Consider the following 15,870-nt stretch of genomic DNA (forward strand, 5'->3'; position numbering starts at 1 on the left):
CTTGGGTGGACGAGGATAATATTGCATCTTGGGTGAGGACACCACCAGGTGGCCATGATGCATATGCGTGTATTAAATTTGATCTCAACTATAGGCTTGGCTAGTTTGCATAAATAGGCGTGTGATTGTATTTGTGTCTCCTACACTCTGAAAGGAGCATCTAAAGCTTCAAAAACTTCTTCTACTCCCAAGCTCAAATGCACATGTTACGAACATTGAAATGGGAAACAAGGAAATATAATTTTTCTTTGCAATAAACATTGCTTATTGATCGAAACATGCAATTTTTTGGGAAGCAAGAACACTCCTAACTCTCTGGACAAAAAAAAACAATGCTTCAAAATACTTCCAGAAATAGTTTTTTTGAGCATTGATTTTGTATTTTGCAGAGCATTAGGAATTCTTTTCATTCACAAAAATTTGCACATACAGACGTACAACAATGTTTATTGCCATAAAACGTAATCTTTTGTAAAATTAAAATACTGTTTAGCATTTTTAGCACAGGACATTTTCGTTTATAAAGGCGAAGACAATTCAACTTTTTTTTTGAGCCACGGTCCAATAAAACAGAGTCAAAAGTGTCAGGGGAGCTCCCCTTGCAATGATGTGGTGGAGGAGCAAAACCATAGCCTCAAAACGAAAAGGCTACTATATTGTCAAAAACTCTTTTATATTATGAGACAAAAGAAGTATTCTAAAGTGCTCTTATATTATGAGACGAAAGAAGTATTTTTCTATGATCACGAGAGTACATTGAGCTCAAGAGCTGAAACTCCATGTCTCTAAAGCTTTCAGTTATCTTTCTTCTTTTTACCAAGCAAGACTACTACAACATACAGCATAATTCGGGCATCGTTTCATATCTCCATGATAAATTTCACCCCCTTCATTTCAGTGTTTCAAGTTTTATAAAAAAAGTCTCACCTTCACGCACACGTCGGACACCCAACTTGCTCCACTATACACTTTCCAATCCTGCTATAGATTATTGAAGGCGTGAGGACGGCCAGACAGCTGGGGTTTGAATTAGCAATGGATACTGCACATGTTTTTTTTCTTTCTTTACATTAGTACAGCTAGGATCAGATTTTACAGTTTACAATATAGCTAGAGGAACCATGAAATCACATGCTCATGGCTCTTGACGAAGAAAGGTCAGGATCCCCGTCCACTTCACTTCCTGCTCCGTCTCCCATTACCTACAGCATTTTTAGCCCACAAAATATTACTCGCGGCGATGATTGAGCTTGGCAATATCACAAGGCAGACAATAAAGGCATGCTGATTGAGGTTAGCAATTCTGACCTTTATCTGAGATAGATAACGATCAAATGCACCATCGCCATAAAGGATTTTAGCTCCACAGCCAGGTTGGTCCACCAATCCTACTGCACCTTCATCTACAACCACCGCGTCAATCCGCTTCTCTCCAGATTTTGTATCTGGAATCTGCAAGGCAGTCATAAATTCATGAATATATGGTTTGAATGCCAGCTCCATTGAGTTTATGTGTAAGTTCAAGAAAAAGGAATACAAAGTTGCTATCGGACGAACCTCATACATGGAATCCATGAGAATATTCTCAAGGATAGTCCTTAAGCCCCGTGCACCTGTATTTTTGCACATTGCCTTCTGGGCAATTATTCTTAGTGCAGCATCCGTGAAGTGAAGCTTAACCTGAAAGCCAACAGTGAGAGAAACGCCAGATAACACTTTGCATGTTTCCAATGAAAATATACTCACATTATTCATGCTGAACAATTTCTTGAATTGTTTACCTAGAGCATTCTTTGGCTCTGTGAGAACCTAGCAGTACATTATTGTATTAGCCATCCATTATAAGTTCAATAACAATTATATAGAAATATGGTTTCCCCCTAATAGGATCTTTTTTCTCTTACAGATCTACCTGAACAAGTTGGTCCTCATTTAGTGCTGACAAGCTGACAAGGATAGGAAAACGTCCAATGAACTCCGGAATGAGTCCATATGCTATAAGATCACCACTCTCAACCTGAAACAAAACCAAATAAAAACACTTAAGCTTTTACAGAGCAAATGCATTCACATTCTCCCTGAAACAAAGGCTTCCAAAAATATCTGGCTCACTGATTCTAACAAGGACGACGTCACTTGAGCACTTGAAATACCACTAGTCCTCATGCTTGCACGGACAGGTGCCCCAAATCCAATAGAAGAATCCTGCCGCCTATTTACACAAAGGGGGCGGGATACACCTTAGATGAAGACTGACAGGAAACACCAAAGATAGCAACTTTGAAACAGGTAAAAACAATGTTACCTCTCTGATATAGTTTTCTCCAAGTCAATAAAAGCACCCCCGCATATAAACAGAATATCCTTTGTATCTATCTGTATGACATGCAGAATAGAGAATTAAAGCTCACCATGATTACATTGCCATAAACAAGGAAGGCCTTGAAAAGTTGATCATGGTTTAGATGGTAGAAGGCAATTAGGAAAATGAAGTTAATATGACATTTGTGGTGCAAAAAGTGGTGCGCTTGGAGCAAGCTGTGGGGTTCCAACCACACAGATTTTTGAACAAACCTAGTGTTACAAATAGCATCAGTCTCTAGAAGTTACTAACAGCACATGTCCTAGCTCCTGCCTCTTGACACAGCCACTGGGTGTAAAGAAACAGTACGACACATGTATAAAGCAGCATGGCATGGTATGCATCCATAACAAATAAGTTCTCTTTTCTACTAAGGACTAATATGATGATAAGGTCACATAATTCCATATTTTTCTCTATTTTCGCTACCATTCAGGACACAGGTACTCGCAGTGTGATACTGTATCTTCAGGCAAAATGCATACCATGCACGCTTTCTTGGGGAAGAAGGTCATATATACAAATTTTGTGCTGACGGTACCTGTATATTATCACCACGAGGATGCTTCCTTGCTCCTTTCTCAGGGACATTGACTATCTAAACATGACCACATTAGAAAAATATATCAAAAGACATCCATATGTAGAGACAATTATCAAGAAATGATCTTGTCTTTTACCAAGAATCATAGTATCCCAGAAAGATCACATGATATCATCATATCAATGAAGCAAATGAGTTCCTTTTTAGTGCATTGTAGGATTAACGTAAAACAAAAATATTTGATGCCTCAGACCATACATTTGCAAACCCAATAATAATATCACTATTAAAGCTCCAAAATAGAAGCTCACAAAACACAACAAAAGAAAGGAAATGCATGAATAGAACTAGGTATAGCATTCAGCTACCACTATAAATTTCAGTACGAAAGCAAACAGCATATACTAATCTACGAGTGATATACATTTTTATCCTAGTGGAAGCCAATATCTGCTTGCAAATTCAAACTTTCAATTTATTGTGTAACTGGGTACGCTAAGAGAAACATGCTGCTTCATCGGAAGGTCAATGAAGATGACTCACCGTGCCTTCCAGCATTTTCAACAAAGCCTGCTGAACACCTTCGCCTGATACATCTCTACTAATGTTAAGGCTCTCAGCCTACATGTTGAATGCACCCAACTGATTTACGATACCCATACCAAGGAAAAATGTTCAATATAAGTTAATTTGGACAGACCTTCTTAGTGATCTTATCAACTTCATCAATGTACACCATCCCTTGTTGTGCTGCTTGCACGTTAAAATCTGCCACCTAGTTAATGTTCAAATATAAGACCCAAAGTTCACTTTCAAAGACTCATAGTGAGATTTAAGACAACTGGTAGCTCCTATTCGTTTAAATATCTGTGCAATCAAAAACCATACCGAAAGTAACTTGTACAATATAGATTCTACATCTTCTCCTACATACCCTGCCTGCAGGAAGTTAGAAAATAAAGCCTTAGTGTCTGAACAAAGTAGAGAGAGAGAGAGAGAGAGAGAGAGATAGAGAGAGATGCCTAAAGGAATCAGGTCGCAGCATTTAATCATTTTTTATTAGTTGAATCACTCACAACGAAATGAAGTAGGCATCTTGAAATTCTTGATCAACAAGAGCCTCAAGTATGGAGTAGTAGACTTCAAGTAGAAAGGGGACCAGATTATCCTGGTCAAGCTCGTAGTTGGGGACTTAGTTCTCAATGTTATCAGCACGTATGCCCCGCAAGTAGGCCACAATAAGAATACCAAGAGGGAGTTCTGGGAAGCCTGGAGGACATGGTTAGGAGTGTACCTATTGGTGAGAAGCTCTTCATAGGAGGAGACCTAAATGGCCAAATGGGTTCATCTAACACAGGTTTTGAAGGGGTGCATGGGGGCTTTGGCTATGGCATCAGGAATCATGAAGGAGAAGATGTCTTTAAAAAGAGAGAATCCTATTCGGTGACTTTTAGTAGTGGTGAACACTCTAGCCAAATTGATTTCGTCCTCTCGAGAAAAGAAGACATGCATGCTTTACTAGATTGTAAGATGATACCTGGAGAGAGTGTTGTCCCTCAACATAAGCTTTAGGTGGCTGACTTCCGCTTTTGGATTCATGTCTAGCGAGATAAGTGCCCCAAGGTCGCTAGAACAAAGTGGTTGAAGCTCGGGGGGAGGCAGCTCAAGCTTTTAAGGAGAGGGTTATTAACGAGGGCCATTGGGAGGAAGGAGGTGATGCAAACAATATGTGGATGCATATGGCGACTTGCATTTGTAAGGTGGCTTCAGAGGAGTTTGGGGTGACCAGAGGAAATAGAAGTGAAGCTAAAGATACTTGGTGGTGGAAGGCTATCAAGGAGAAGAAAGACTGTTTCAGACGCCTACACCTGGATAGGAGTGCAGACAACATAGAGAATGAGAGCTCTACCATTGAGCTGGGTGAATCCTTTGATGATACGAGCAGGCGTTTTGTGTGACGAATCTAGGAGTGAATCCATGAGTCTGAGGTCGGTGAGACTCTAAAAAGGATGAAAGGAGGCAAGGCGATGGGCCATGATTGTATCCCCGTTTAGGTGCGGAGAGGCCTTGGAGACATGCAATAGTACCGTTAACTAAGCTTTTCAACTCATTTTTCAGGCAAACAAGATGCTAGAAGAATGAAGGTGGAGTATATTAGCACTAATCTTCAAAAACAAGGGGGATGTCCAAAGTTATACAAATTACCCTAAAATTAAGTTGATGAGTCATAATGAAGATATGGTAGAGAGTCATTGAGCACCGCTTAGGAGGAATGCCAAGCATGACCAAAATAAATTTGGTTTCATGCCAGGGAGGTCGACCATGGAAGCCATTTCCTTGGTCCGACAACTTATGGAGAGATATAGGGAGCAAAAGAAGGACATGCATATGGTGTTCATTGTCTTGGAGAAGGCCTACGATAAGATACCGCAAAATGTCATGTGATGGGCCTTGTAGAAACACAAAATCCCAACAAAGTCCGTTACCCTCATCAACAACATGTACGATAATGTTGTGATAAGTATTCGAACAAGTGATGGCAACACCAGTGACTTTTCGATTAAAATAGGACTGCACCAATGGTCAACTTTGAAACCTTGTGTTTTTGCCTTGGTGATGGATGAGGTCAAAAGAGATATACAAGGAGATATCCCATGGTGTTTTCTCTTTGCGGATGATGTGGTGCTAGTCGATGATGATTAGGCAGGGGTTAATAAGAAGTTAGAGCTATGGAGACAAACTTTGGAATCAAAAGGTTTTAGGCTTAGTAGAACTAAAACCAACTTATGAGGTGCGGTTTCAGTACTATCCATAATTATGCACTTGCAATATCCTCCAGAATGTAAACCATAGTGAATAGCGAAACACTTGCCTGGGTCAATGTTGTTGCATCAGCAATTACAAATGGCACATTCACAAACCGAGCTAATGTCTTTGCAAGCAAAGTTTTTCCTGTGAAAAATATGAAACATGCAAACAAAATACTACCGATGAGCACTCTCTTTATTATAGTTCGTCCAACATAGAAGAAACCAGAATTCGATTCATCCAATCACATCAACTGAGGATAGTTGCAGATGCTACCTGAACCAGTAGGCCCCATTAACAGTATATTGCTTTTCTCTAGTTCAACATTGTCTTCACCATCAGCTTCTCCATCAGAACAACCCAAATCTGCTCCAGACCTAAAGGTTTTAGCTTATACATCACATAATTAGTCGCTGAATGATATGCATGAGTTCTAATTTCTGTGGGTGCAGTAATAAATATCCTTACTCATTTCATAAACAAAACAAAAAGAATTGAGGTGGTAGAATGGAACTGACCCTTTCTGTAGAGACTGATGGTATATACGTTTATAGTGGTTGTACACTGCAACAGATAGCACCTACAATTTTAAATGGTAATATCATATCAGAAAATCAAAGCAGTACACAATACTAAGCAGGAGAACTTGAGCATATCATGCCGATTATAGTAAATCAATATTTAGGTGCCACCTTTGCCGCTCAAGGCTAATACAGTATATCTTACAATTGAGAAAAACCACCCGACAGTACAAATAGTTGATTGCCAAATCTCATCAACACTAGCTGTTCTATATTGTGTATGGAACATTGGAACTTGCACTAGATTTGGTTAGATAGCACAGATCAAGGAAAGGTGCACCCAGGTCAAGGTTGATTGAAGGTGAAATCACCAGCGTTCTTGGTCAGTTTTCCGTACAGCTTCTGTAGAAAGCTGTTGGAGGTGGCAGATCTGTGGTTGAGCAAATCCACCTGGGTCTATATCCATAGCAACAGCCAGAAACCGGTTCTCCATGAGCACTACCAAGCTCTTGGCAGCCACTGGACACAAAAAGATGAAGTGGTTGTCAATGCCGAGTTCATGCCTCCATGAGCAATCCTTGTCACTAGATTCTGACAAGGAAAGAAACTAATGCCAAGGCCTCCCTAAAAGGATAAAACCCTTCCTATCACCAAAGCATCCTTGCCGGTTTAGACCGCATTACTTTCGCCTCCAAGCTCTGCATCTCAACGGCTTGCTCAAGCTGTGCTCAAATAAAACCACATCTCACAACTCCAGGCATACATTGACCAAGTGGACAAGGATCTAGACGCCGCAAGCCTACCACACTAGTGACCTGCTCCGCGATGGGCACATTCCACACGCCCCATGGAATCGCGCACTGGCTGGGATCCACATAAGAGCCCTCTCGTAAGATAATAGTTGGCCATCAGCGTTAAGTAACAACTAGTGCTTTGTGAATTTGCATAAAAATAGTAGAAAACCATACAAACACTTTCATTAGATCAGCTGTGGGCTGTGGCTACGCAACATGTTTGGTTCCTTGTCATTGTTTCATGGTATTCTTTTACGTGACAGGGAGAGTGACAACTTATTCCCCTTTCTGTTTGTGAAACCCTGTTTATATCCTTTGAGCGCACTCCCATAACTAGTGATCACCTGGATCTCACCTGTGCTAGTGTGAATAGAAGCAGCACTAGCCATGAGACAAGTGTTTCAGATCACCTGGATCTCACCTGTGCTAGCGTGAATAGAAGCAGTACTAGCCATGATACAAGTGTTCTCAGATACCTTCAGGAGAAAGTTAAACTAAACCAACACTAAAAACTCGCTGATCAAAATCCATTTCCAATCAAATCATCTCAACTACATTAAGATTTACCTTTTTTTCCTCGAATACACAGGAGAGCTGTGTATCATTGCACTAAGAATAAATGCACGTAGAGTACACACACACAAGCCCCACTAAACAGCTAAAACTGACATGCCACAAGCAAGAAAAAGATGACCCGCACTAATACCATGACCACAACCAAGACTCTCCCGTGATCAGTCTAAGGACCAAAGTTGTGCTTCATCTTTAATGGCCAGTGGCACCCTTTGGACATTGGGAACTCCCATTGAAGACAGTCATTTCAATGTTTCCAAATCATCCAAGCACAAAGAGTGATTAAGGAGTTCCAACCACCCTGCATAGAACCTGTCACCGACTCACCGTCGAGATGGTTCTGGACCACCAATCAAAGAAATGAACAGAAGGTGATCGGGACGCCAAGTCAGGGAGGCCAAGATGTCTGAGCAGGAGGGACCAAGTCTTGCAAACACACAAGAGGCAAGGATGTGATGAATCGTTTCCTCTTCCTGCTCGCAAAATGGGCAACAATATGAATGTCGCAAACCCCTCCGTTAAAGGCAGACAGCCGTCCAGCACTTATTATGGGCAACCAACCACAGGAAGAAATGGCATTTCTTAGGGGCACATGGCTTCCAAATCAACCTCCAATGTCCTAGACCAGCTGAACCAATAAAGAACGCTTTGTAAGCCGTTTTCACCGAATACTAACCATCTCCAGCAAATCTCCAAGAATGATTATCTTGAATGTCATTCTGGATCTCCACTTCAGACACAAGATTCCATATATTTAAATATTCAGATAAGCAGCCACCAAGAGAGCGCCTTGAATATCCTGCCCCCAACAACATCCCACCAGTGCACCATGAACCATACGGCTATCAGCCCAATGCTTTAGGGACGAGGGCAAAAAGGTGCAGAGCAAGATCAACAATGGATTGCCCCTCCAACCACCCGTCCAGAAAAGAGTGTTACCCACCACCGAGATAATAGTGGCGGAGAAGAGAGCCTTGACACAAGGATGTACTAGTATAGTGTACCTGGTCCCAAGGTTTGTCTGGTTGGGTTTTATGCAGCCATAGCCATCGCATTCGTGCCCAACCACAAATTGTTAAATCAAGATTACCCAGACCTCCAAGCTCCTTGGAACGGCAAACCATCAGCCATGCTATCAAACAATGACCACCTCTTGCCTCCTTCCTTCCTCTCCACAAGTAACCCCTTCTGATTTATCAATTGCTCTCAAAGCCCGGGGTGGAAGATGCATGGCCATAGCCAAATACACCGACAAAGAGGTGAGAACGACCTTACCCGCTCAGCCAGCCCGTGTCATGACTTCAACCTTCCATCCCGAGGGTTGATCAGCAATTCTATCAATGGTAGGTTGAATTTGGGTTGTTGTTAACTTTTTGATGGACGAAAGCAGTCCAATATATTTGCAAGGAAGCTCTTTAACCTCAGAAGGCAAATGCTCCTGAACGACAGACGAGTCGTCGACAAAACATTGGATTGGTATAGCACTACTCTTCTGAATATTCGTCTTAAGACCAGATGCACCCCCAAGCACATGTAAAATATCCTTGATTAGCTCCAAATCTGAAGTTAAGAGAAACACGATGACGAAGTAGTCGACTAGATAGGGGCTGCAGCAGCCATCATCCCTGGCCTTTTGAATCAAGCTATTGAGAGCGTCCATGACAGGGATGAACAACATTGGGGACAGAGGATCCCCGTGACCAAGGCCTCTCATATGCTGAATCGCATTAAGATTTACATCTCATGCAGTGTGTTTGCACAAAAAAACTCTGATTAATTATACTAATAGCGTTCCCGCAAAAAATATACTAATAGGTGGGTAATCATCTGAAGTCCTCAATCAGGCCAAGCTGAGCCATTCAAAATAGGATTCTATTGTGTAAAGATTGGAGTTGGGTACCATATATAGTACAACTGAACACAATGCGTGTACCTGTATCGATCTCCTTGTATGCCTATCAGCACTAAGCTGTATAAAAAGCAACAGCTGACCAAGATTGATCTGTGCTGAATCAGGTCAATCTTTCTCTTCCTGTCCTCTATATATACGTGTAAAACGTGGCGAACTAATTCTGGTGTACATGTCGGGCTTCGGGCTGAGCTTGGCAACGCTGAGCTAGAGACTGGGGGCAAATTTATTGCCTCGTATTTAGAAGTAAAACGTGCAGTTGGGTGCATCCATCTGCCAATCAAGAGGGAACGGGCACCTTTTATGTACAGCGCTAGTTGGCCGTAAACAGTGCAATCAATGATGGCAACAGCAGCAGAATTTCTCAGGCATGTATGTGTGCCACATGGCTCTCCTTGAGGGTGCTGAGGTATATAGTTTATGACAGGAAGGAGACTGCATGTGTGTTGCCTAGGAAGACAGCACATAGGCTCTTGGTGACCGCATTATCCTAGCTCTGGTACCATGAAAGAAGAAGTATTCAGCTGAACTTGATGATTTGTATTTTTCCTCATGGGGTAGTCTATAGAGATTACAATAGAGCGAGGGGGAATACAGCAACAACAGTCTGTTGAGATCCTATTACAGTAGAGCTAGGATAATGCATCTATGTGCGAATGCAGCTGATGATCATGGGAAGCTGAAGACTAGGGCTGGGTTAGCTCATTACCGTTACTTGGTTAGTAATTTTCTTTCATTATCAAGCAATAGGTAAAATAGGTTAAATCCCTAAATTCAGATGGATTTTGGTGTAAAGGAGACACCCTCCTTGCATGCCATCATTTCATGGAGTTCAAATTTCCAAACTGCTTTTGCCATCACAAACCTCCCCTCTGTAAGCTTCTTACTACTCCCGCAGGTCAAAATAAGAAAAAAGTAGGAAAGAACATAATTGTGTTCCCACGTGAGAGCAATGCCCCAAATTTTATCACAGCACAACTGACACAAAAACTGTTGTGCTGAGCGTACTAAGAGGAGCGCACGGACTAGGCATTAAAGACCTAAGGGCGCCCCCGGTGATTTGCCGAATTTAGCTGGAAACTAAACCCTGTTGGCGGCTGGTTGTCCATCCCCCCACGCCGAGGCGCTCCCGCGGGCGCCCCAGGGAGGAACCCTACCCCCCCTCCCCTGTCCTCTGTCCCTCCCCCCTCGCCGCCGCCGGGGGCGTCGCCGGCCGAAGGCCGCATGGCGTTGGCGGCGACGGGGCAACTTTCTCGCGCGCGCAGATGGGGAGCTTCGTGGGGCGCCTCCCCTCTGCCCGGTGGCGTCGGGCGTCGGGCCAGCCCTGCCTCCCACCCTCCTCCCGGCGCCCGGTGGCCGTCGGCGCCGCCCCCTCCCCTCCATCCGGTGTGGCTCGGGGCTCCGGTGTCCTGGGGCGAGCTGGCGGCCGATCTGGCCTCCTGCCCTATTCTGCTTGGAGTTGGCGGGGGCTGCGGGTCTGGGATCCCCTGCTCAGATCCGGTGGATGGTGTTGGTAGGCGGTGGTTGGGGTGGCCGGCGGCCCTAATAAGGCGCCGGTGATGTGGCTGGTATCTACGCTACTCTGGTGCGGGATGGCGGAGCTTCGAGCGGATCTGGCCAGGGCGTGGAGGCACTGGCACTGTGGTGGTGGCGGTCTGTGTCGGCCTTCGACCCCTTCCCTTGTCGTCCGGCCGTTTCTTCCGTCGAAGGGCTGGCCCTCTCCCAGCTGCGGTCCATCGCTCGTCTCGCGCACCGTGCGGCTGGACCGACCTCGTCCCCCTCACGTTTCTGCAGGACCAAGCTCGTCCCGCGCTCCGGGCTGCAGGGCGGGTCGATGGAGGCCAGCTCTGGCCGACCTATTGGGTCTCGGCGCTGGGGGTCTCCCAGGGGTGCGAAAGGTGGGGCCTTTTTGCCCGTCTCTTTGGTTGGGAGTTGCGGCAGGTCTCGGGTGAGGTGGTGTCAAGGTCTTGATGTCGTGGCGGCGCCTCTGGTGACGCAGTGCTCTTGGGCGGAGGCCGTGGCTTGGTGCTGCCCAGTGGCCATGGTCGTGTGGGCGACATGGTAGCCGGGGTGTGGCGTTCGGTGGCGGTGACTGTCGTGGGTATAAGTCTGACAGTAGATGTGTAGGGTACGAAAGGATGGGCAGAGCCTTAGCTACGGCGAGGTTGTATGAGTTCAGGCCCCTCTACGGTGGAGGTAATAGCCCTACGTCTCAGTGCTCTGGGAGCTTGTTGTCGAGTGGAATATGGATTACAATGAATTGCGAACCCTTGCACCAGTGGGGGAGGGCGGCTTATATAGAGTGCACTACCCTCCACAACGGTTCGGTGCACAGGGGTGGAGTAGTGGCGAATAAATGCCTACGTTACAGGTAACGTATGTCTTAAATGCTAATAAAGGCACATGGAAACGTACGACCGTTTCCCTCCAGGGGGGTTACGATGCACAGAGTGGAATCCAGTTGGTTAGTTTGATACATTCCGAATGCTCATCTCCGACTGGATGGTGGAGGATTTGTTACCCACTGGATGATAGGAAGTCCATAAGTCAGTCGGAACTGACTAAGGGTCTTATCCCTTATGAAGGGTAGTCCTTGGGTAGGACTTATAGGGCAGGCCTATGACCCTACCCTAGGACTATAACCCCATCATTAGTCCCCGAATGGATTGGGGTTAGAACGACGAAGCGATGTTTGAAGTATGGATTCGACTGGTACGGATGCGACTTTGGCGTTGCTTGCCTCGATCCATTTTGTCTTCTTTGTCCAACGATCCGAGTGGAAGTATTTGTGAAACGAACTGTCGGGAACCGAGTGCTTCCGTGGTATCTTCCGACGTGACCAATCAACTGACAGCGGCGGATTTTCCGGGATCCCCAAATTTCGGTTGCCGCGCGCCCAGCGGGGATGACGACATCGCGCTCGAGTAGTACCTGACGCCTCGATTCCCGCGCCTTCATCTTCTCCACTGATATCGCCGCGACCGGTCGGGGGATAAGATTTCGGGGCCACTTGCCAGTGACCCAGTCGGAACCTTATTTAAACCTCAGCGGCGAGGGTTTTTTCGTTACACTCGCCGGATATCTTGCACTTGCCTGCCCCGCTTCTCTCGCCACCTCCTGCGCCTCCCAAGCTCCTTCCTTCTTCTTCTCCCTCGCGGATCCGCAGCCTCCGCCGTGACAAAGGGGCAGACTAGCAAGCTAGAGGCGAAGAAGAAAAAGGGGAAGGCGGCGGCTCCTGCCCAGCGGCGACAGCGAACGCTACCGGCGGGGTGGATCCAGGGGGATTTCCTCCCCTCCACGGTGACGGAGGAGAACCTGCTGGAGTTGGTGGAGCATGGGATGATTGCACACAAGTCGTGGAGGTTGCCGGCGGAAGGCGAGATCGAGCCAGCGCCCCGGGAGGGGGAGCGCGTCTTGCTGCTCAGCCATGTGTACAGAGGTTTCTCTCTGCCTCCTCACCCCTTCTTCAAAGGTATCATGAACCACTTCGGGGCGCAGCTCCACCATTTTCCTCCCAATGCCATAGTTCATCTCTCTGCCTTCGTTGTGCTGTGCGAGTGTTTCATCGGCTGTCCTCCCCATTGGGGGCTTTTCAAACATATCTTCTTTGCTAGATCCCAAACCATCAAACGGCTTAGCCAGTCGGATGACAAGACCCACCTTCTCCAGCTCTGCGGAGGCTTAGGCTTCCAAAAGAAAAGTAAAAGTAGCTATCCTGCTCTGCAGTTGAGTGAATTTGTTAGGAACTGACAGTCGACATGGTTCTACTGCCAGGACGTTGCTTGCCCGAATGCTACCACTGGACTCCCTCCTTTTAGCTTAGACCGGCCGGCTCCTCCTAGGCAGCTCGCGCTCATGAAGGCGGAGAAAACCCAGATCCAGCCTCTGGTCGATGCGCTTGTAGAGGTCGTCCGAAGGGGAGTCACTGGCATAGATTTGCTGGAGGTTTTCCTGGGTCGGCGTATCCAGCCTCTGCAAGCTCGAGACCACGCCATGTGGCATTACACAGGGCCTGAGGACTCCACTCGGACTAACGTCGAGTGCGTGACCGGGGAGATGGTGGCGTCGTGGGTCCTCAACATCACCGGTGCCTGCGAAAACCCTAGAGGAGCTCGGCGAGTGAAGGCCTTCCGGGCGGACAACCCTCCTCCAAACACAGTGAGTACAACTTGTCGAGTGCACACAACTGTCTTAGATTTATTGCTTTCTTGAATCACTGGCTGACGTCTGATGTCATTGACTGTATCTTGTGCAGGAGTGGACTAACTGGTTTTCTCCCGTCTCGAACGGGAATCCGGCCGAGGAGGAGGAAGGCAGCCAGGAGAGCAGCGTGGAGAGCGGCGAGTACGTCTCCGACAGTGGGGAGACGGAAGAGTAGTCCGCAGAAGAAGAATAGGCAGATGAGGAGCAGAACTCGCCACCTCCGCCGCCAGAGCCTCGGACTAAGCGCCGTCATGAACCTGTGGCTCCTTCAGCTCCACCAGCATCCTCGAGTGCGCCGCTAGCTCCGCCAGCTGCTCCTGTGGTACCGAGTGCTTCGCCAGCCGCTCTCGTGGCTCCGAGCGTTCGGAGCACAAAGAGGACCAGGGACTCTGCTGCTGAACCTGCGGGTCAGCCCTCTAAGGTGGCTAAACCGAGTGGATCTAAGCCTCGGAAGGCTCTGCCGCGGATGAGGGTCACAGTTCCCGTCACCTCAACGTAAGTGCATGGTTCTTCTATCTTCTTTCAGTATTTGATCGAATCTCTGCTTATTGGTCGAATGAATGGCACTCGATAGAGCTGCTACCTCTGCCACCTCTCCGGCACGCCAAGGGGACGATCCCATGGACATGGACAACGTTGTCACATCCCAGCCAGGTGCGTCGTGGCGATTCCGAGAGTTTATATTACTGCATCATGAATTCTGTCTTTGGTCTTGTCTTTTTCCTGTGGTCTCACGCCGTTCGGTCAGGTTTTCCTCAGAGGTGATCTATGTGGAGGAGGGCGACCAGAGGAGGTCCGAGCAAGTTGCGGTGCCTGTCCTTGAGGCTGTTCCACCGGTTACCACTCTTGCCATGGTCGCGCCGCCGACTGAAACGGCGCCGATCGTTGCTGAACCGACTGGAGCAAGCCTTGGGATGCCCCAGGAGCCTCCTACGATGCCAGGCCCGTCGACTGTCGAGTACAACGTCCAGCGCCTCCCGGAAGATCAGGTGGGAGCTGCCAAGGGGGCCATGGTGCAGGCGGAGCTGATGGCTGGAGAGGCCAAGAGGCGTACGACTCCATCGCGTCCTTGTACAAGCGAAGCTTAGAACTGCTGGACGATATCCGAGTAAGTGGGCTAGTAAGTATTTACTTTCCTCTTGTAACCCACTGGGTGTGCTCGGATAGCGTATGATTTTTTGCAATGGGTTCACTCGTAGTGAACCCAGTGGGTGTAGTCCCCGAGACTTCTGTCGAGTGCTTGCACTGGCAGTTGTCTTTATACACATTTTCTTTAACTTGATCAGATCAAAAATTAATCTATTCGAATGTTAACAGTTGGGGCACTCGGAGTGCACCTACTGGATGAGTCCCCGAGAGTAATTTTACTCAGGTCGGGTAGTAGTAGCCTCATAGGCTTATTTGTTATCATGTAGCTCAATAGGGCGGACCTGTTTGAGTTTCATGCCAGTGGGGTCACTCTTAGTGAACCCACTGGGTGTAGTCTCCGAGACCGCTGTCGACTGCTTGCGTCGGCAGGGGTCTGAAGAACTTAGAATTTTTATTGTTGTCCCTTGGCGCTGACTTGCAAAAAACTTGCGAGATGGGTACAGCGTACGAGACTCGTCTTCAGGCCAAAGCTCCTTGTCGATTCTTCGATTCGAAGACTTCATGGAGACCTTCCTTGAGAGCGCCACCCGCATCGCCGACGGGATCGACCTCGACACGTTCGTAGAGCCTGCCAGCCCCAGCGCCAGTCCTGACGACGTTTGAGAAAACTTTTACCTCGGTATACCGAGTGTTGGTTGTAAGAAACTTTGGCCACTCTGTTGGCTGTCACATTCTTGGTTCGGTGTGGATAAGCTTGATCTACACCGAGCCAACTATCCTTAGGTGAACTTTGAATTCGAATCGAATCTTTTGCTCTTCTTTTGCCAAAGAGTTGTTGATACGATTTTGGCTCGTGTTTTTTGTTTGACGTTTCTTGGTGAAGCCAATGGCAAACTTGATGGCTGTTAGGGCGTCGAGCTTCTTGATGGGCTTGGCTTCAATCCATTTTATGAACTTGTCGACTGCCACCAACAGATGTGTGTATCCCCCTTGGCCTGTCCTGAATGGACCGACTGTATCTAATCCCCATACTGCAAACGGCCAAACAAGAGGGATTGTCTTCAACA

The 15,870-nt window shown here is 46.8% G+C and overlaps 1 protein-coding gene across 2 annotated transcripts in view; it reads right to left on the reverse strand.

Annotated features, from left to right (window-relative positions):
- Positions 1 to 865: 865 nt before the first annotated feature.
- Positions 866 to 15,870, reverse strand: part of LOC123406188 (CLP protease regulatory subunit CLPX1, mitochondrial-like) — a 34,471-nt gene continuing 19,466 nt past the window's right edge. Inside the window, exons 2-15 of one of the 2 annotated variants that reach the window (XM_045099660.1) lie at positions 6,233 to 6,294; positions 5,991 to 6,091; positions 5,779 to 5,858; positions 3,795 to 3,845; positions 3,607 to 3,681; positions 3,450 to 3,527; positions 2,904 to 2,960; positions 2,306 to 2,376; positions 2,113 to 2,212; positions 1,913 to 2,017; positions 1,747 to 1,809; positions 1,558 to 1,680; positions 1,309 to 1,452; positions 866 to 1,202 (exon numbers count right to left, since the gene is read on the reverse strand). In XM_045099660.1, the coding sequence (XP_044955595.1) occupies positions 1,128 to 1,202; positions 1,309 to 1,452; positions 1,558 to 1,680; positions 1,747 to 1,809; positions 1,913 to 2,017; positions 2,113 to 2,212; positions 2,306 to 2,376; positions 2,904 to 2,960; positions 3,450 to 3,527; positions 3,607 to 3,681; positions 3,795 to 3,845; positions 5,779 to 5,858; positions 5,991 to 6,091; positions 6,233 to 6,294 (1,185 nt within the window). In that variant the 3' untranslated portion in view covers positions 866 to 1,127. The remainder of the gene's footprint in view (positions 1,203 to 1,308; positions 1,453 to 1,557; positions 1,681 to 1,746; positions 1,810 to 1,912; positions 2,018 to 2,112; positions 2,213 to 2,305; positions 2,377 to 2,903; positions 2,961 to 3,449; positions 3,528 to 3,606; positions 3,682 to 3,794; positions 3,846 to 5,778; positions 5,859 to 5,990; positions 6,092 to 6,232; positions 6,295 to 15,870) is intronic. The other variant, XM_045099661.1, reaches the window with a different exon arrangement.

This window comes from Hordeum vulgare, chromosome 6H (assembly GCF_904849725.1).
Source record: "Hordeum vulgare subsp. vulgare chromosome 6H, MorexV3_pseudomolecules_assembly, whole genome shotgun sequence".
Lineage (NCBI taxonomy): Eukaryota > Viridiplantae > Streptophyta > Magnoliopsida > Poales > Poaceae > Hordeum > Hordeum vulgare.